The sequence below is a fragment of the Lutra lutra genome, chromosome 6, assembly GCF_902655055.1.
Source record: "Lutra lutra chromosome 6, mLutLut1.2, whole genome shotgun sequence".
NCBI classification, from domain to species: domain Eukaryota; kingdom Metazoa; phylum Chordata; class Mammalia; order Carnivora; family Mustelidae; genus Lutra; species Lutra lutra.
The window spans coordinates 73638041-73660561 of NC_062283.1; the positions used below are offsets into that span (position 1 = coordinate 73638041).

General features: G+C 33.9%; 1 protein-coding gene across 1 annotated transcript in view; it reads right to left on the minus strand.

Annotated features, from left to right (window-relative positions):
* TBC1D32 (TBC1 domain family member 32) overlaps positions 1-22521 on the minus strand; it is a 238219-nt gene that overhangs the window by 139517 nt on the left and 76181 nt on the right. Inside the window, 4 exon segments of the mRNA XM_047733941.1 lie at positions 3767-3883; positions 13102-13220; positions 15168-15255; positions 18468-18606. Coding sequence (XP_047589897.1) covers positions 3767-3883; positions 13102-13220; positions 15168-15255; positions 18468-18606 — 463 coding nt within the window.

Genomic DNA, 22521 nt, shown 5'->3' on the forward strand with positions numbered 1-22521 from the left:
TGATTCCAGGACCCTGAAATCATGACCTAAGCCAAAGGCAGAGGCTTAACCCACAGAGCCATCCAGGTGCCCCTGGAGTCACAAATTTTAAAAGAACATTAATCATGTAATAATTGAAAAGAAAAAATTAATACAAAAGGTAAAACAACCTCTCAATTTAGAACATTCTAAAACAAATCTATCAAGTTAGTGGCATAACCAGGCAGAACGAGATTTACTTACTTTAAGTAACTTTTTAAAACACAGTATTTTGATTGTAAATCACTAGTGGCATACATCCTAAGAACAAAACTAACTGAAATGAAATATCAATATGCACACATTAATCTTATTTTATTCTGAAACTATTATATGTACATTGTACAATAAAAGCAAATGAGTAGTTTTGTTCATGTCATTAGTAACCAAGCTTTTCTGTGAAAGAGAAAAATACAAGAAAAAATACAATATAGGCTCATGATGAATTTCTCTTAAAAAAAAAAAATGCTCTCCTTACTGTCTACTGAAATGGCTAAAAATAATGACAACCCTAAACAAGGAACATTTCTAGCGTCTAGGTTATAATTTCTAAATAACAATTCCTAGTAAAAGAAACAATTCTTTGAAGATGGCTGATTCCAGGACCGAGCCAGAAAATGTATACAATGAGCCTGGAACATCTTACATGAGAAAGAAATATATCAAACAGAAATAATTACATGCGAAAAGGACTCCATAGCCAAGGAATATCTTGATTATCAAAAGCAATAATGATTAACCACACTGGATTGAAACATATACACATACAAATTAGAAGCTCATAATGATAATAATAACAAAACATCACTTTTGGAGATTACTAGACCAATTCACTACTCTGAGGATTTATAAATAGTCAAGTATTTATTCTGCCATTCCTGAAAAAAAGTTTTTCAGGATTTCTATTATTAAGTAATTCCAGTCAAGGACAAAAATAATGCCAGAACTAGAATCACCATTTCACATCTCCTAGTGAAACACTGAATAAATGCAACCCAGGACAAATAACCCAGTTTTTCCAATAAATCAATGACACGGAAACAAAGAAAGAACTGTTTTAGAAAAAAGACATAAAAGACATAATGACTGAATGAAACATATGGACCTTCTTTGGATCATGACTCGACCAACTATTAAAAAAAAAAAAAAAAGACATCTTAAGAAAAAGGAAACTTCTATATAGACCACATATTAGATAATATTAAGGGATTATAGCCAATATTTCAGATATGATTTTAGCCACAGATATTTACAAAGAGGTAATTCAAACAAAAGCAAAAACAAAACCCAGGGGTCCTTATTAGTTAGAGATGCATACTAAATTTATTCACTAAATTATTCAGATAAATTGGCATTATGCCTAAAATGTGCTTTATACTTCTCCAGGAAAAAAAAAAAATGCAGGAGTAAAGGGGAGGAAACTGTATAAGAGTAGTGGAATAGAGGGAAGAATATCAACAGAATGTTGATAAAAGCTAAAGTTTAGTGTTGGGTATATGGGAGTTCACTAGACCATTTTAAATGAAAGTTTGAAAGTATCCACAAAAGAAAGTCCACCCATGAATTTGTGTAAATACATGTACAAACACATATGCACATGCACACACACATTTCCTCAGTTTAACTTCCTAGGGTTCCTGCCACAGGACTCCCAAAGAAAACAGAAAGATACTGAATTTATATTCTTTTGAATAAAGCCTAAGAAGGGCCAACATCATTTAGGGCCTATCAAATGATTAATAAAACAATGAAGTTACTGAGAACCTACCATGCTCACAGTAGCAAAAGAAAAACAAAACAACCAGCAAGACATTTTTGGCCAAAGATAAAATATAGTTCCTCTCTTCATGGATTTTACAGTTCATTAGGAGAGACAAATGCAAAAGTAATTATACAATAATGTGACCTATGAGATGACCTCACAGAAAGAGTAAAGCATGAAAAATGAGGAGATACTACTATCTAGCCAAAAGGCAAGGTTAGATAGCTTCAGACCCCAGAGAAAGGAAGAAACTTGTCTGATTACCCTGGAAGTCATAGAGTGAAAGGTGAAAAGAGACAAAAGAAAAAAAAAAAAAAAAAAGGCTTTGAAAAACAAGGAGAAGCTGTCTGTCATGCAAAGGAACATGGCTACACATGGAGGCAAAGGGAGATCAGAAAATATTTTAAATAGAATTACTGCATCTGGTTTTCATTTCTAAAGGACCACTCTGAGAATAAATCAGCATGAGGATAAATTATAGGTTGAACTGGGAAAAAAAGCAGTTAGGATCTCACTGACGTAATCTAGACAACAAATGACAGTCTGAGCTAAGATGTTTTTAATAGAAATAAAAAAAGTAAACAAGATGTGGTTATTAGGGAGGCAAAAATCTATACATGGTGATTAACTCCATATACAGAAAGAGAAGTCAACAATGACTTCCAGGTTTCTAGCTCACTCAACTGTGTGGATGATGGTGCCATATGCTGAGATAAGAAAACGGGAAATGGAACTGTAGAAAAAAAAATTATATTCAGTTCTAGAAGTGGTAAGACTGAGATGCTCGTAAGTATTCCAGATGTCCATTATCTGGTATAAATCTGAGTACAGATTCAACAGTCAGGTGAGCCATATAGGTCAGAATTGTCAGTATACAACTAAAATTACACTATTGGAAGAGATCGATCTGGATGATAGGCGGCAGAGGAAGAGAAGTCCACAAATGCCAAGATGCAAGTAAGCACAAGGTAAAATTGAAACACTTCAAAGAAAAAAGAATATAAATTAAAAATTCAACATTAGAAGTACCTATCTTGTTTTTTTTTAAGATTTTATTTATTTATTTGACAGAGAGAGATCACAAGTAGGCAGAGAGGCAGGCAGAGAGAGAGGAAGGGAAGCAGGCTCCCCGCAGAGCAGAGAGCCCGACGTGGGACTCGATCCCAGGACCCCAAGATCATGACCTGAGCCAAAGGCAGCGGCTTAACCCACTGAGCCACCCAGGCGCCCCTAGAAGTACCTATCTTTATATCTCATTCATAAAATTATAAAAAAATTTACAAAGTAGAGAAAGTTTAAAAAAAATTAAAATGTTTAGGATTAACAAGAATTAAAAGTATTCAAATGAGCAAAACTATAGAAAAAACAATTACAAGTCAAAGTGACCAGAAAATAAGAATGGTTAATAGAATTTCAGTGTTAATTAAATAATTCTTTATGAATGCATGAACACATATTTTGTGTATTTAATTCATAAACTTACTAAAGATGAGGAACTAAATATCTCTAAATGATTAAAACAAGTTACCCATTTGGGAGTATGGATAGAAAAAGTCTCAAATAAATATGTATATACTGCCCTCATGGGGCAGTAATATGTAGTTCATTAAAATACAAGCAGAAAATACATTGGACTCCTTGGATATAGTTTAATCCTAATTATCCTGGCCAATGAAGAAGCAACACTGGTGTGACTAATAACATAAACCATCTAAAAATCATTCATGTACATATTTCTGCTAATGCCAGGTTTCTTTCCTGATTGGGAAGCATTAACTTTGTATTCCAAGAGGTGTTGTAACTTTAAGATGACCTGGATCAAAAATTCCATGCACAGATAATTCGGAGCTGATATTCCATGGGTAAATAAATCAAATCAGCATTTAAACACCATTAAATAATGTTCCTTTTTTCTGTCAAACTGCACTGTACTATAAATCTCAAGTATCATTTATAAAAGGTAAAGATATTAAAAAAATGACTTACAATAACACACGTTGGGACTTCACGAAGAGAATATTCTGCTTTATTAGGAAGATCTTGATTGCCTACCAGCTCATAAACAGCAGGATAAGGTAACAAGTTCACCAATCCTAAAAAAGACTAGGCAGGGAAGAAAGAAAACACTGTCATTTAAATGGTGCATTTTTTCAACCACATCCATGATATAGTTTTATAGGAGTACGACTACGAGGGCTAATTTTTTAAATAAGCCTAATTAATCCACATAAATGTGAAATATATACCTGCTAAGTACCAAATAGCTAACATCAGCAATATGTGCTCACAATGCATTAACAATTGTAACAGAATATATAGGAGTTGGAAAATGTTTTAAAATACCTTGTATCTCTTGAGAAGTTTGGTTTTGAGAGGAAAAAATGAAATGACCCATCCTTCTATTATTTGCATTATTATAACTGATGCATAAGAAATACAAGAGAGTAACACTGTGGGGCTCTGGAGCAAGATAATAAATTCTAAATATTCTTGCACTCAGGCCACAAGGCTTTCTTTATCCTTTAACTACATTCACTGGAAATCCAACTAACCTAAATATTATAGTTAATTTAATTTTTTAAAAGATTTTATTTATTTGACAGAAAGAGACACAGCGAGAGAGGGAACACAAGCAAGGGGAGTGGGAGAGGGATAAGCAGGGGGAGTGGGAGAGGGATAACCAGGGTTCCTATAGAGCAGGGAGCCCGATGTGGGGCTTGGAGCTGGATCGCAGGATCCTAGGAGTCGCTTAATGAATGAGCCACTCAGGCACCCCTATAGGTCATTTTTTTTTAAATATTTTATTTATTTATTTGACAGAGAGAGAACGCACGTAGGCAGAGCAGCAGGCAGAAGGAGGGGGAGGAGAAGCAGGCTCTCCACAAAACAGGGAGCTGAATGAGGGACTGGATTCTAGGACCTTGGGACCATGACCCATGCCAAAGGCAGCCTCTTAACCAACTGAGCCCCCCAGGTGACCCCCTATAGTTAATTTTTAAAAGCCCTGGCTTTTCCTATCAAAACCAGCTCATTTTCTGGTGTAATCTTAACAAGTTAATCTCTCCAAGAAGTTTTAAGCTCTTACTCTCATTTCATTTTACTAAAAGCAACCTGAATATTTTTCTCAGGCACAGTTCATTCTTTGGATCCCCTACACAAAAGCATGCAGTGGTTACCCATCACAAGAAGCTTAACTTAGCATGACTTTCAGGCACTTTACTAAGTGACACCTTTCTCAGCTTCACAGTGTCAAAAGCCTTATTTTCCATTATTCCTTAGCAGGAAGTCACTACTTCAGTCAATTGAATGCCTGTGGTCTCCTTCAAATAAATGACTGCCACATATGCAAACCTTTTTATCCTAACAACATATTCCTCCAGCCCTCCCACTTACTCATTATCCCACTTCATAAGCTTGCCACATTTTTCCTAGAAGGCTTTCTACTGAACTCTATTCACCTCTAGAAACCCTGTATCCTGCCAATACTTGTATGTTTCATTTGTATTGTATTAACTGTACTTGTTTGTAACAATAGTACTAAGTTTTCTGCCTACCATTTTAAAAGTTCTTCACTGGATTCAGAAAATTTGAGAATCAAATTAAGAATTTTCACTATAATCAAAACATGAGAAAATTTAAAAGAAGTTAATTTGATCTCTCACATAATAGATGAAAAAACGTAAGGACCAGAGAAATTAAGCGACTTGGCCAAAAACACGCAATTAGATAGCTGGTAGCAGAACTAATCAATATTTTCTTATTTTCAGGCTAGGTTACTCATTACAGATCCCAGCATAATCAAATGCTATTTAACAAGGCACCTATGCTACACAGTCTTTATTTGAGGACTTGGAAGGTTCAGTTCATCTTGCCCCCACCTCCACCCCTGTTATGCCAAATGAAATATTCCTTAACAAATAACAGTGGTTATAGTGAATATATTTAACACAGTGGGTCTTAACAAACATTGCTGTAGAAAAATGAACTCTTTAAAAGCTTCCTTTTCTTTCCATGAATATTCCACAAAATGAAGATGGAATTTCAAAGTATTTCTAAGGAAATAATCTATATACTACTGATTTAAACCTAGTGTCATTTGTATAGCAATAAAGTTATAAAGTAGAATAACTAAACTTAATAACCTAGTTACCACTTACTGAATGCTTAACTAAAGAACACTATGCAAAAACTGTTCACTATAGAGAAAAAACAAAAAGTGGTAGCAAGAAAAGGATGTTTAAGGAATGTGTCAATTAATTATACATAAAATGAACTGCAGGGAAACTACAAAGTTCATGGCCACCTACAAAACCACCTAGGAAAAATTCACTAATCATCAAGGTGTTTACCACAAAAATGATTAAGATAGATCCCATATTTGTATTATTCATCTAGTTTATGAAAAAATAAGTTAAAAAAAAGAAAATGCTTTAAACATGGAAATATTTTATAAATGTTAATATTAACCCAATATTTAGAATTATAAATGTCTTATTTAAAATATCATTCCCATCTACTGTAGCCATGACGGATTACAGGAAACTTAATAAATGTTCATCTTAACATCTGACACTGTCCATCAAGGTATATGGTCTTTAGGAACGCCTGGGTGGCTCAGAGAATTAAAGCCTCTGCCTTTGGCTCGGGTCATGACCCCAGGGTCCTGGGATCGAGCCCCACATCAGGCTCTCTGCTCCGTGGGGAACCTGCTTTCCCCTCTCTCTCTCTCTGCCTGCCTCTCTGCCTACTTATGATCTCTATCAAATAAATAAATAAAATCTTTAAAAAAAAAAAAGGTAAATGGTCTTTACAAATCACATATCAATACTATACTGAGAGTTTTTGTATTATTTGCACATGAGGAATTCCATAGGAAAACATGAAACTTCCTCCTTTCATCTAAGAAATAAAACCATTCAGACCACATAGAATCATGATTACTTCTGATATGGTACTCTAATTATATAGAACATAAGGTAAAAATAATTTTGTAATTATATTTGAACAAACTAAACAATTTTAAAGAAACATGGGAAAATTTCAGCAGCTTGTTTCTAGAAGAAAAAAAGCATTTTTCATAAATGAGCATATTTTAAAAACATTAGCATACTGCAAAATTGTGATGTCTTAATAAACACTTGCAGAATTTAAGAAAATATTTATAACATAATCATGAGTTCCCATAAAAACATCATAAGATGTTGCTAATATCAAACATTAATTATCCTAAAATTTATATTAGCACAAAACATTTTACTTCCATGACTTGAAGAAAATAAGGCTTTGTAAATAGTAAGGAAACTAATTAAAGGTTAAATATTTGATATATTTTGAGACTAAACCATTTTAAAATTACCCAAGATCAAACACTTTTTTATGAAATAAAACTCCTTCAGGTTGAAAATGATCACCCATTCACTTATTAATTCAAAATATTTTAACACCAGCTGCTTATTGGCAATTATGCCAGATGCTAAAAGTAAAAATATGAATGAATAAAGGAATGGTACCTGCCCTCAAGGACTCACACAGTAACAGAGGACAAATACACTATTAGAGCCTTTAAAATGGTTCTTCAGGGGTGCCTGGGTGGCTCAGTCAGTTAAGCATCTGCCTTTGGCTCCGGTCATGATCCCAGGATCCTGGGATCCAGCCCCACATGCTTCTCCCTCTCCCTCTGCCTGCTACTCTGCTTACTTATGCTCTCTCTGTCAAATAAATAAATAAATAATCTTTAAAAAATTAAAAATAGGGACGCCTGGGTGGCTCAGTTGGTTAAGCAGCTGCCTTCGGCTCAGGTCATGATCCCAGCGTCCTGGGATCAAGTCCCACATCGGGCTCCTTGCTCATCAGGGAGCCTGCTTCTCCCTCTGCCTCTGCCTGCCATTCTGTCTGCCTGTGCTTGCTCTCTCTCCCTCTCTCTCTCTGACAAATAAATAAATAAAATCTTAAAAAAAAAAATAAAAATAAATGGTTCTCTAAATTACCTGATGGTACCATACTATGGAGAGGGATGGAAGGACATTGGGAGGATCACATTATACAGCAAAGCAAGAGGTGATAAGAGCTGTGACTGCAAAGTAGCAGGCAGGTAGGCAGGAGATGTACTATGTTAATGAGCACTAACTTTATCCTTTAGGAAAAAAAAACAAAGGTTTTCCAGAAAAGTAATGAAAATTTCATTTTACCTTATAGATAGAAAGCTATGAAGGAAAACAGTTGTGAGGGTAGACAATACTGGGAAAAAAGAAATTAAGATTCAGAGTTCTAAGAATGAGATATCAACAACACTTATTATACCAAAAATGTATTTTTAAGTGTCTAATAGAGAAATCAGAAAGTGATTTAAAAAGGCAAATTTGAGATAAGGTAATCAAACCATTTTAAATAGTTTTACATCTTTCTAGTCTGTATGCCTTTTTTTTTCCTTGTCTTATCACACTAAGATCTAATACAATGCTAAATTGGTAAGAGTAAGCAGATTTTAGGTCCAATATTTCACCACTAAATATGAGATTCACGTTTTTGATAGATAGTATGTATCAGATTGAAAGAAATCTGCTGAGTTTTTATCAAATATGGGCATTAAACTTTGCCAAATGATGTGTCCACGTCTACTGAAATCATCATATGAGTCTTCTTTATTCTATTATTATACTGAATTATCGTCCCATTTTAGAATAAGAAACCAACTGTCTGTTGCCTGGGATAAACCCCACTTGATCATAAAAAATGATGGATCCTTTTCTATATTACTATATGCAATGCGATAATATTTTGTTAAATATTTAAGTCTATACTCCAATTTGTCTTTTTTTTTTTTTTGTAACAGTTTTTTCTCATCCACATCAATATTATGCTGGCCTCCTCATATAAGTTAGAAATTGATTCTTCAACCTCTGTTTTGTGAAAAAACTTGTGTGAGATTGGTGTTCTTTCTCCTGTAACAGTTTCATAGAATTCACCAGTGAAATCATGTGGCTCTCTATGTTAAGTTTTTTAATAATTTGATTTCTTTAACAGAAACATAGCTACTCAGATTTTCTGTTTTATACTGGGTCAGTTTGGTAAGCATATTTAAGAAGTTTGTCATTTTTATCTTACTTTAATTTATAGCATAAAGCTGATTGTAATATTCCTTCATTATTCCCCTAACTATGGGATCTTCAGTGAAACTCTTCTTTCATTCTTGATTAATTTTGGGTCCCTCATTTTCTTGATGATTCTAGCCAGGGGTTTATTATTTTTAATAATCATTTGCAAGTACCAAATTTTGGTTTTGTTACTTTTCTTGTTTGTCTTTTTTCTGCTTCACTGATTTCTGCTTTGTTTATTATTTCCCTTCTTCCATGTTCTTTGGGTATAATCTGTTCTTTTTCCAGTTTCTTAGAGTGAGAACCTGACTCATTAATTTTAGGTATTTCTAATATAAATATTACAGTTAAATATTCCTCTTAGAACTACTTCAGATACATTTGCAAATTTTCTATTTTATTTTCTGCTTTAAAATATTTGATTTCCCTTATGACTTCTTTGAGCTGTGTGTAATTTAGAAGTGTATTTTCAAATATTTCAGATTTTGCAGTTTCTAGCTTGTGATACTTAAATTCACTGTGGTCTCAGAACACACTTTGTATTATTCCAATCATTTTAAATTTATGCAGACTTAACACTCTAGTCCAGCAAGTCTCTTGGTAAGCATGCTGAGTGCTCTTGAAAAGAATATGTGTTCTGCAGTCACTGAATATAGTATCCTATAAAGAACAATTAGATCAAATGATGACTAGCGATATTCATATCATGTACCTGAGAACAGACTGAAAGATGTTACACCAATTGCTAAAAGAGGAATGTTAATATCTTCAACTGTTACTATACAGTTGCCTATTTCTTCCTTAAGCTATTTTAATACTTCATATATTTTGAATCTCATTTCTAGGACCATAACTAACTTATGGTTGTTATATCTTCCTGATATATTGACCAGATTATGTTCAAATGTTTCTTAATCCAACATTACTTCATTTTCTATGTCTCTGACATTAAATACTGCTACTGCAAGTCTTCTAATGTATATTTTTCCTCTGTTTTTTCTATTCATTGACTTTCAACTTACCAGCGTCTTTTTCTTTAAAGTGAATTTCTTAGAGACAGCATATTATTTGGGTCTTATTCTGAAACTCTTTAGTCTCTTACATGTAATACAATTATTGATTAGGGCTACAATTTCCCATTTATTTTCTTTTTTCCCATCCCTTTTCTGTCCCTTTCTGTGTTTTGGGATTATTTTTAGAATTTTATTTTAGCTATATCTTTTGCATTTACTTAGTGGTTTTTCCAGGTCAGCTATCCAATAGACCTCTCTGTGGTGTTGGAAATGTTATATTAATTGAACTATGCAACAGTCACTAGTTGCATGTGGCTACTGAACACTTAAGATATGATTAAATGTACTTGAGGGACTGCATTTTTAACTTCGATTTTAAATAGGTTTATATAGCCATATGGTACTATTGTCTATCATATTCCAAAGCACAGCTAATAGAGAAGTAAGAGGAGGGTGGACTGGAAATAAATTTAGTGTACCTCATATACTGAGGCCACATTATTGTTTTCTACAATTTAAAAGACTGCAAAATTAAATCCCAAAAGTAAAATTAAATCCCAATTTTCTAGGGAATAATATTTAGAATTATAAGCTGGGCACTAAGAATGTTTGCTATGAGTTGTTTCTAGATAATTCAGTCAGTAGCTTAGAGGAGCATACATTTTTTTTTTAACAGAAATTAACATTAGTTTATACTGACATTTCTAATGCAAAGTCAAATTAGTTAAATAAAATCCCAAACTTATAAGAGAAAAAGAATATTTTTTTAGGGGTTAAAATTAATGTTGTTCCACTTCATGTAAAATTTAAGAATCATGAAACTACATAGATTTGTATACCATTAATACCACTTGCTTATCCTGTGTGGTAGACCTGTCATATATATTAACTCTAAGTATAAAATAAATCCCATTATTGTCATAGTTTTCTTGTAAACAGTCTTATGAATTAAGAGAAAAACATGTTTGTTTTTTAAGATTTTATTTATTTATTTGAGAGCGAGAGAGTGCACACACGACCACAGGTGAGCAAGGGGTAAAGGGAGAGGCAAAGGGAGTGGAAGGGAGAGGAAGAGAGGAAGAGACAGAATCCCAAGCAGACACCATACTTAGGGGGGGCTTGACAGAAGGCTCAGATTTCATGCCCCTAAGCCAAAACCAAGGCAAATGCTTAACGGACTAAGCCGCCTAAGTGCCCCAACAGGCTTTTTTATACTCACTCACCTACTTGAAATTTCTTTTCAGTCTGAAAATCCAAATATCCATCGGGTATCATTGTCCTTCAACCTGAAGAAATTCTTTTAGTGTTAAATAAAATGCAGGTCTGCTGGAAAATATTTTCTTAGCCTTTGAAGTTTATTTTTCTTTTATCCTTGAGTATTTTTGCTGGATACAGAATTCTAGGTGGACTGGGCTTCCCCCCTCTCAGCACATTAAAGATATGTTATTATCTCCTGGCCTCTGCAGTTTCTAATCAGACACACTGCAGTTTCTAATGGCACACTTTACTGCTATTCCCCTGTGTATATGATTTTCTATAGTTTCTTCCCAGATTTTCTTTTTATCTTTAGTTTTCAGCAGTTTGTATGTCTATAATGAGCCTTACTGTGGTTTCCTTTGCATTTTCATTCTTTGCATACTCTTCCTTGGGATTCACTAAGATTCTTGATCTATAAGTTTACATTTTTCAAGATATTTGGAAATTCAGCTTCTGTTTAATATCTTTCTGTCCCATTCTCTTTCTCTTCAATATACCAATCAAATGTATTAAACCTTTTGATACAGGTCTCACAAATCACAGAAGCATTCCTTAGTTTTTCTCTCTGTTCTTCAGATTATATAATTTCTCTTGATCTATCTCAAGTTCATGGACTAGTTATTCTGTCATATTTAAATATTCTATTAAGCTCATCTAGAAAATTATTTCAGATAACATGTTTAGTTCTAGAATTTCTATCTGGTTCTTTTAAATGGTTTCTATTTCTCTACTACAATTTCCAGTTTCTTTACTCATTACAAGCATATTTTCCTTCGCAAGCTATTTATAACAACAACTTCAAAATTCTTATAGATAATTCCAACTCAATCTCTATTAGTTGCCTTTTTCCTGGGTTTGAATCACATTTCTCTTATTCTCCATATGTCTAGTAATTATGGACTACATCCAATATATTATGAAAGATATATTCCACAATGCTGATTTTAACTTAACAGTTTAACAGGGCAAATTTAACCTCTAAACTCTGACCTCTGTGGTAAGAACATCTGGTATCTCTTGAGTCCAAGTTCAGGGGAGAGTCTTATATTTGGATGGTGTATAAACAAAATTTAAGTGCCCCCTATGTACTTCTCTCCTTCCCAGAGACTTCTTTCCATGTTCCAGCTGCTGTGTAGCCCTAAAACTCTTCTCTTTTGATTTTTCAAACTTGTTAGAATATGGATATCCCTGTGGATACTTGCCCTCAGGCAAAAGTCTATTAAATATAGAATCTCAAGCAGTCCAATCTATTCATCTGCACACTGACTCCCCTCCTTTTTTTTGGGGGGGGGGGGAGTCTCTTTTTAGCCATTCTGTTGCTTTTTTAAGTCACTTTTCCAGAGTTTGTGTTTACTACTGGAGGGAAGTAGCCCAGAATTACAGAAAACAGAATTTCATTTTTTAAAATAATTTTATGACATTTCCTTTAAAACTTTCCCAGGCTGCCATAAAGTCAAAGTTAGGAATTCTCAAGTCATTTAGCTTTGGTGAAATTTGGGAAACATGTCAAATACATAAAAGCCATTGAATTATAATAGAACACTGTATAGGTACTTTAGAATTTCTCTTTTTTTGGCACATTACTCTAAATGACAACTTTCTATTAGATTTAAACCAAAGGGCAAAAGCTTCCTCTTTTTTTTTTTTTCCCTTTGGTTGAGTGGTTTTTGTTTTAGGGTTTTGGTAGGGCGAGTGAGGTTGTTTTTCATAATGTCTGCTGTGTCTTACTCTTTATTAGACAAAAATTACAGTAAAAACAATGTGAAAGGAAAACATTCTTACAAAATACAATTCCCATTAAACACTAGTAGTTCTAACCGCTCATTTTGAAAACAAAAAAAAATTAGAACTGAAACAAAGGAGATAAAAGAAAGTTAGGAGAAGCTGCTGGTTGTAACAGTATATATAAAGTCAGGATGAAGTAATTTCTCAGAGAGATACCCAGATCATTCCCTACCTTTTGACAGCTCCGGTCAATAGGATCCACTGGAGTAGATCTAGGATGGGTTACTCTAACATCATCTCTTCCACATTCCAGATTGGCCCATAATTCAGTCATAAGTGCATTAATAAATCCTAAGAAGAATTATTTTACATCATATTTACAGTATACTATTTCTTTGGATTATGGAGAAAGACATAATTATCCCTCTGACAAGACTGGTCCACAGTGACAACAGACACATACTTACATCTTGAGTAAAAAATAACCTCTAACCTTGGTAGAAATTGTATCTCCTACTGTTCACTATATCTTCATGATACCTCATTGTCATAAAACTGCATAATGACTAAATTCTGAGACACTATCTCCCTGGAGAACTGAATTTTGAGTCTTACAATTTATCCCTTAGCCAATAACTTCTGAGCATGTTTTCCTGAAAAATAAGATTTATACTTTACTCTGCAAATGGGCCAACAATGAAAGGCGGCTGAAAGGTGGTATGTATGTGTGTGTGCATGTGTGCAGGAGCTATCAGGAGGCAGGGTAGGCACTTAAACAGTGTGTGTTCCTTATCCTAATATATATACTAATATAACTTTTTTTTTAATTCTTATGCTTGAAACAATTCAATTTCACACAACCTTTGGCTCAACAGAGTTTAAATTCTCATGAGTAAGATACTATATGTCTAAATGAAAGTGATTATTAAGGTTGATTATTAAATTTTTATGAAGAATCAAATTACATAAAAAAGTGTAAGACAGAACATCTAATAAAATCAGTAAGTTCATAATAACATCAGAGCAGAAAGGCTCCTGTGATATAAAAAAAAAAAAAATATGGAATCTGAAATCAAGAATATCAGGGTTGAAATTATAAATCTGCCAGCTTAATAGTTGTATGTCCTTACACAAATCCCTTGACTTCTTAGAGCATCAGTTCCCCTTTTGAAAATTGAAATAGTGCTATATTTGAGGGTTGACATGAAGTATAAATGGGATGATATATGTAGAGTTACTAATATACTGCCCTAAGACATCATAGGAACTCAATCAGTGTTAGTCTTCTCTCCATTGCCCTGTAAAATAACTGATATCATGAGGCTTAGAAGATTAATGACTTGGCCAACAGGGAAATCTGAGGTTAAATCTAGTCTCCAAATGCGTCCATTAATGTGCCTCTACTATGGAAATATATTAGATTACAAACCAAGTAGAAGAAGAAATAAGTTGTTCAGTTTATGACAACTTCTACCAAGAAACATGTTTCATAATATTCCAAATTAGCTTGTCAAAAAGTTTTTAAGATATATTATAGTAAAATATTTTCATTTAAGGAGCGAATCAGTTGTGGTCAGTGATGTTATAATTCATCAACCCTAAGCTTTCAAAAATATAACCATAGAATCTCTATTAGAGGTATGTCTTGTCTCTGGTTCAGGGTTCCAATAACCTTAGATATATTAAGTTAGCAATGTTTAAACTTCTTAAAAATCCAATCCATAGTAGATAATACATGCTGACTGCAAAGACAGTGGTGAAAACTAAGTAGTAAGAGGAAAGCTTTCAAGAAGCAAAAGAGGAAGAAGGGAAATAAGGAAATGGGACGTATGTATGTATGCTAACTATTGTGGATGTAAATCTGAAGCATATGCAGGCCACTAAAACTGAGCATTAAGAAATCCTATAAGATTCAAAAAAGGAAAAAAGAAAAAAAGAAAGAAATCCTGGAAGATTCAGCTGTACTGAGAGGACAACATCCTTTTGATTTATAACATAAAGACAACTTCCTAAAGCATCAAGTACTTCTCAGTTTAATTCATTATGTTCCCTGTTCTCAAAAAAGAGAACAAGGCTGTGTGTACATATATCTTTCAAGAGAAAAAAAAAATCCCATTGCAATTTCATGGAAGTGAAAAAATAAAGGACACCCTATAACTTTCCCTTACCTAAGGGAAAATAACAGGAAAAAGAACTTTAGAGTAAATATCCTGAGAGCTGATCATGCCAGTTAAATTTTCCATCGGCCTGCTCATTTTATTTAAAATAATCAGAATTCTAATTAAAAGGAAAACTTACCTGAACTTTGTAGTGCTACTGCACCTGCTGCTGTGGATGCCACTTGTGTTACCAAAACTCCATAGCCAAACTTTTTATGCCTGCTGATCTAACAACATAAGTAAGGAACAATGAAAAGCAGGAAAACATAAAATGCTAATACTTTATTCATACGTTACATGCAGAGTTACTGATTCTCCTTATTACAGTACTGCACATTCTTTTAGGTAAAGATAATTAGCAGCAAACACAAATCAGACACCCTATCAATGAGTTAATATTTTTGACAATCCTATTTCAGATATAGGTCCTAACCCCAGCCTTCAAATTATGTAGATTTTTGCCTTGAATGAGTCACTTCTCTAGGTCTCAGTCTCTTCATACATAAAATAAGCAATTTTGACCAGATGAAGATTAACATGCCCTGACTTTAAATTGTATTATTTTATTCCTTAGTTTAGTTCTTCAATAATAAATTTCCTCATTAATAAATCTGTATTGTCTACCAGTTGAACTATACTTATAAATAACCAAGAAACTTTAAAAAATAATATCTTCTCAATGGTAATTATTTTTAGAGGAAATGTGATTTTTTTCTCCTTGTTACATATATATATATATCTATATATATATAGATATAGATATATATCACAAACACACACACGCACACAAAGAATCCTAGTCATTAACACACAGGTTTCTAACCAGTGTTATAGAAGACCTTGGATAATTTGTTATGTCCCAAAGAGAGTACTATACATATATTCATGGTAAACAAAAAAATATCACGCTTGGCAGAAAATAGAATATGGAAATAATAAGCAATAAAAAAAAAATCCTTCTCAGATCTTAGTTATGACCAGGTTGGCTAATAAAATGGCTGACTTCTAAACAAAGTTAACTAACCATTTATAATTTTTATTTTTTCAACATTCCATTAAAAGGATCTGTTTCAATCAAATTTTAAAAATATAAACTATACGTTCAGATTTGAGGGCAAAAAAAAAAGTAGGAAGGAACTAAAAGATCATGGGAAAGAATTAGATTTCTTCAATTTTCTGCTATTCATGTCTTTATAAGTTTGCTTTCCTTTTCTAATTTTATTACTTATATTTTCCACTTTCCTTAATTTACCATACATTAGTTCTGTAGTTAGATGACACAGAGGTACAGAAATATGAATGTTTTTTTCCTGCTTGCCCTCCTCTGTAATAACTCAAAAAATACCTTACACATCAGTCATCCCCACTGACTCTGCTGATTTTGAAACTAGTAGCCACAGGAGCCTCCCAAATTCATATTAAGTACTGAAAAGGAAGAGGCAAAGCAAAACTTCAGAAAAGTTAGAGATGCTTGACTAAAGTATTACTTAACTTCCAGGAACACTGTTAAAGACAAATTCTAGTCTTACTGCCTTCAGTAACTCGGTGTGAGCATTCACAGATCATTTTACAAAGTGCGGGTCTCTACTTTCTCTTCAGCAAAATTAAGGGAATGGACTATTAGCTTTCTTACAAGATACCAGAGACTCTAAATTTTCAAAAAACGTCCTGAATAGCATAAAGCATCATTAAAATATTGAATCATATTATAAGGTTGTGCATTACTGAGATTTAGGGAACAGTATCCTCTATTATAACCACCAGTGTGGTACAAAGGAAGGCTAAATTCTTTTAATATTCATAAATGTTAAAACAATAACATCTAGTCTTAGATATATGATCACAGTAGCAAAAGTTATGTATGCATAGTCTCAAGCATCCGAGAAAGAAAAATGTCTTTGAATTGCTTTAGTATTTTCAAAAATGTAAAAAAAACCAAAACACACACACACACAAAACAAACAAACAAAAAAAAAACACCCAAACGGTTAACTAAGTACACAAGGAGATTCAAACTCACCAGCAGAGAAATTCATATTAAAATGACAAATTCATTTATGTAAACTTAAAACTCCCAAGAAACTTAAATATTTACTATAGTCTGAATATTTGTGTCTCAATAAAATTCATATGTTGAAATCCTAAACCCCAAAGGTGATGTAGTGAATGGGACCTTGATTAGATCATGAGGTGGTTGAGTCCCCAAGAATAGGATTAGTACTCTTTCAAAAAAGATCCCGGAGAGCTCCCTAGCCCTTATCCATGTGAGGATACAATGACACATCTATGATCAGAAGAGAGCCCTCACCTGACCACACTGGCATCCTGATCGTGGACTTCCAGCCTCCAGAACTGTGAGCAATAAATGTGTGCTGTTTATAAACCACACAATCTATGGTATTTTAACAGCCTAAATGGACTAAGACAATATTTGACAAGAAGTATTCACACCCCAAGATACTATACATACTAAACACATTAGCATGGAACCCAGGGATAAAGGAATACATGCCAGGTGAAATGGAACTGTGACTCAGAAATGACAGGGGAATCAAATTAATCAAGACAGACATCTTACATGCACAGATAAGAAGAGATGCCATAAACTGAGGTATATAAATAACTAAGTTCTCTATACTTGAGGTCCATTTAAATAAGAAATAAAAACACATCTGCACATACAAACCTAATATCATAAACCCATAAACAAATTTTCATATGTTTTATTTGTGAAGGGATGCTCAGGGCCCTCCCTCATAAACCATTCCTACTCTTACAGGCAAAAACTTTGAATTATCTGTGTTTTCACAGGTTTAAGCAAAAGCAGGAAATTAGAACTGAAGAACAAATAAAATGGCATTTACAACCTGGTAACCTAATAACATCATTATACAACAGCTGCCAGAAACAAAGAAGACACAATTTAAAAGCATACATACAATCCAAAAAGCCAAGTAGTTCAGGGATGTTTATGCTATCAAAGCAAGAAACTGAATACACCTCAATGAACTTCTGAGAAAGGGCTAAATTATGCTCGACATTTTAACAGTGTCAGTAAAATCCCTCTACAAATATTTTTTTTTAATGTGAGAACTAAATTCTTATTAACATTTGCATTTAAACCCAATGAGGTTTATCCCCTTCCTGAAAGTCCATCCAGTTTTAGTGTAACCAAAATTTATTATATTTATAGCACCTCTGGATGGTTAAATGTATTTTTCAATTCCATCTGGTTGCTTCCCATCCTGTAAACACATACATAGATAGCAACATCAATTCTAATGCTTTCTTGAAAAAATATCAAGTTAAATATTACAATGCTATATGGCTTTTTAATTGAGGTTTAATAACCTCTTCTGCAGAGAAGACAGAATGATATTCTTAATGGCTTTTACAACAACAAAAATTCTTTTTGCCTGCGGCAGATGGTAATTCATACCTGTAATTTTTTTGCATATCGGTTGAACATAAATGTCACACATTCATTGATGGCACCTGTTCTTTGAAGAAAGAGTAGTCCTTTGGGAGTGGCAGCAAAATTTAGTAAATCATCTAACAAATTCTCTTCCCAAGCCATACTGAAACAGATAAAAGAAAGGTATGCATTTCATTATTACACTCAAAACTGAAAAGAAAATAATTTCAGCTTAATACTGTTAATAAACTTACAGAGTACATACTGATAGCTAAGTATGCAGTTTAAAAAGTAAGATAAATAAAAAGTATGGTTTCCATGAGAGTGAGTTTTTATTATTATATTTTCTATGCCAATAATTTTCTTCCACTTTAATCAAATGTTAACTACAGGTGTCAGCATTTTTATTACATCTAGTTTCTCTCATCTTCACTTTAATTTCATTCTCTTCTCCTGCCATAATTCTGCTGGGCCTGAATCCCCAAGTCCCAACTCTCCATTATTTCCATACTTTCTTTTCATTACAGAGTATCTGTCTTTCAACTTTATAAGGCATATCAGGAACAGTACCTTTATTTTCATAGGTTTTTAATTTTACTTTTAGAGAATGACATTTTTTTCCTCAAACTCTTTTAAAAGGAAGGACAGTAACATTCTACAGAGAAAAATTCTGAAACACTCAGAAGACACAGTTAATAGGAGAGTCAGAGCAAGAAATACAGAAATGTAGGAGGGGATATGAGCACTTCATTTGGAAGTACCAATAGGAGAAAATGGACTACCTACTTGATAGTCCTAGTTGTCTGGAAAGAAACTTTGCATACAAAAATAGGCAAAAAAACAATATCTACATATATAGTGAAATTGTGAGTATGGAGATGAATGCCATTTTCCCCCAAGGAAGTATCAGAAGTCTGTTTTGAAAAGGATTGTAAAGAAATTTGAAATTTGAAAAAAAAAGAAATTTGAATGATTAGTTCATGTTTTGACATCTATCCCTCTATACCAGTAACACAAAGCAATGGCCAAAGATATAACCATGTTTAAATAAAAATTCCACCATGGACAGATAACAGAAATACAAACAAATAGAACTCTACTTTTAAGGTAAATGCAGGCAACAGAAACCAAATTTATTGTTCCAGTAGGATATAAAGGACTAACGGAATTACCTCTGAGACACAAGACTAGTGCTAGACTCACTGCTTAAGACCTAAGACTGGATAAGACTAATAAAAATAATATATATTTAACTGGATTAAAATAAAATTTATATACTTAAAAAATACTACATACAGAGAAAATGTGAGAGAGGGGAGGAGCAAGACGGCAGAGGAGTAAGAGATCTAAATTTCATCTGGTCCCAGGAATTCAGCTAGATAGTTATCAAACCATTCTGAACACCTATAAACTCAACAGGAGACTGTAAGAAAAAAATAGCATCAATTCCATGAACAGAAAAGTAACCTTTTCTGGAGGGTAGGGCATGCAGAGAAGTAAATCCAAGGTGATATTTGGGAAGACAGACCACAGTGGGAGGCAGTAGCTAAGCGGGGAGTGGAACCTTTGCTGGGACACTGTGGTCTCAGGATCCTAAAGGTCACAGAAAGACCATGGGTGCCTAAGTGTGGTAGAGCTCTCAAGTATCAGAGCGGGGAAGCTGGCTGCGAAGACAGAGCCAAGTAATGGGTTCTCAGCTTGGGGATGCCTTAAACTGTGATCGGCACAACAGCTGGGTCACTACTATTCGAGCAGGGACACAACAAGCAGCAGATCTAGGGAGAGTCCCTTTCCTCCATGGGGAGGATCAGCATAGAAGCACACCACAGAATCTACTTGGTTTGGAAACTCCAAACTGTGGCATGTGCCAGAGACAGAAATGCTTGGTCACAGGCCAGGTGAGCACACAGTGAGGCAGGAGATCAAGGAGACAGGAATGACTGACTGCTTCTCTCAAAGGGTTCAGCAAGGAGTGGGGCCCAAGTTCTTGTCTCCTCCAGGGCCAGAGATAATAGTAAAACTTACAAGTCTCAGAGACAAAGAGAAAATCCTGGAAGCCCCTCAGGACAAGAAGTCTGCAACCTACAATAGTAGAAACATTAGATTGACAGCAGGGCCAGAGATAGGGAGGCCGCTATTTTCATTCTCATCCTACAAAGCTATATGGAAAGCTTTCTGGAAACAGAAGCTACCAAGAGCAACCCCAAGCAGATTACTCAGCCTGGCCCCTACCAAGGGCAGTGCAATTTCACCTTGGGCAAAGACATTTAGAATCAATGCAACAGGCCCCTCCCCGGAAGATCAGAAAGAAAATGCAGCCAAGACCAAGTTTACCCACCAATGACAACTACAAAACTTAAGCACTAGGGGAATACAGCATATAGAATTCATGGCTTTTTTCCTATGATCCTTTAGTCTTTTGAAGTTAATTTTTTTAATTTTATTTTATCTTTTTCTAGGTTTCATTTAATTTTTCTTCTTTCCTTTTTCAACCAATAGCTTATCAATTCCTTTTTTAAAATATTTTTAATTTTTCATTGTTACAGTCATATTTTATTTCTTTACTGTATTTAACCTTATTTTTTGTATATACATAATTTTTTCTTGCTTTAAAGATTTGGGATACAGTTTCCTCTAACAGACCAAAATATACCTTAAATGTAGTATATGGATTTGTTCATGTTTCCCAGCTGATCATATTCTCTCTTATTTTTAAAAATTATTGGTCCTTTTTCAACCAACTTATTTTATCAATTCCTTTCCTAAAATCTTTTTTAATTTTCATCTTTATAGCAATATTCCATCCCTTCATCATATTTCCCCTTATTTTTTGTATATATAGATGTTTTTCTTTCTTTAAACTTTTGGGAGGCAGTTTTTTCTAACAGAGTAACATATGCCCAAAATCTAGTGTGTGGCTCCATTCTATTCCCCAGTATGATCATATTCTTTTTTTTTTCTTTTCCTTTCTTTTTGCCCCAATTTTGGGTTTCTCGTTTAGTGTGTATTTTTCTGGGGCTGCTGTTACCCTTTTAGCATTTTATTCTCTCATTTATCTATTCTTCTTTGGACAAAGTGACAAAATGAAAAAGCTCACCTCAAAAAAAAAAAAAAAGAGAGAGAATAAGAGGCAGGACCAACTGGCAGGGACCTAATCAATATGGATGTTAGATGTAGGAACGAGAGTTCATAATGACAATTATAAAGATAATAGTTGGGCTTGAAAAAAGCATAAAAGATACTAAAGAATCCCCTTCTGAAAATATAAAAGAACTAAAATCTAACCAAGTTGAAATTAAAAAGGCTATTAATGACATGCAATAAAAAATGGAGGCACTAACTGCTAGGATAAATGAGGCAGAAGAAAGAATTAGTGATACAGAAAAACAAATGATGGAGAAAAGAAGCTGAGATAAAAGAGAAGTGGACCATGAGGGGAGATTCAAGAGATAAGTGACACCATAAGATAAAACAGTATTAGAATAATTGGGATCCAAGAAGAAGAAGAGAGAGGGGGCAGAAGGAATACTAGAGCAAATTATAGTGGAAAACTTCCCTAATTTGGGGAAGGAAGCAGACATCAAAACCCAAGAGGCACAGAGAACCCCTCTCAAAATCAATAAAAATAGATCAACACCCTGTCATATAATAATAAAACTTACAAGTCTCAGAGATAAAAAAGAAAATCCTGAAAGCCCCTCAGGACAAGAAGTCTGCAACCTACAATGGTAGAAACATTAGATTGACAGCACAGACCTATCCATAGACACCTGGTAGGCCAGAAAGAACCAGCATGATATATTCAGGGGACTAAATGAGAAAAATATGCATCCAAGAATACTATATCCAGCTAGGCTGGTTATAGAAGGAGAGAAAAAAAGAGAAAAAAAATAGAAGGAGAGAAAAAAAGCTTCCAAGACAAAAAAAAAAAAAAAAAAAAAAAAAAAAAAAAAAAAAAAGATTTGCGAACACCAAGTCAGCCCTATAGGATATACTGAAAGGGGTCCTCTAAACAAAGAGAGAGCCCAAAAGTAACACAGATCATAAAGGAACAGAGATAATATACACTAACAGTCAC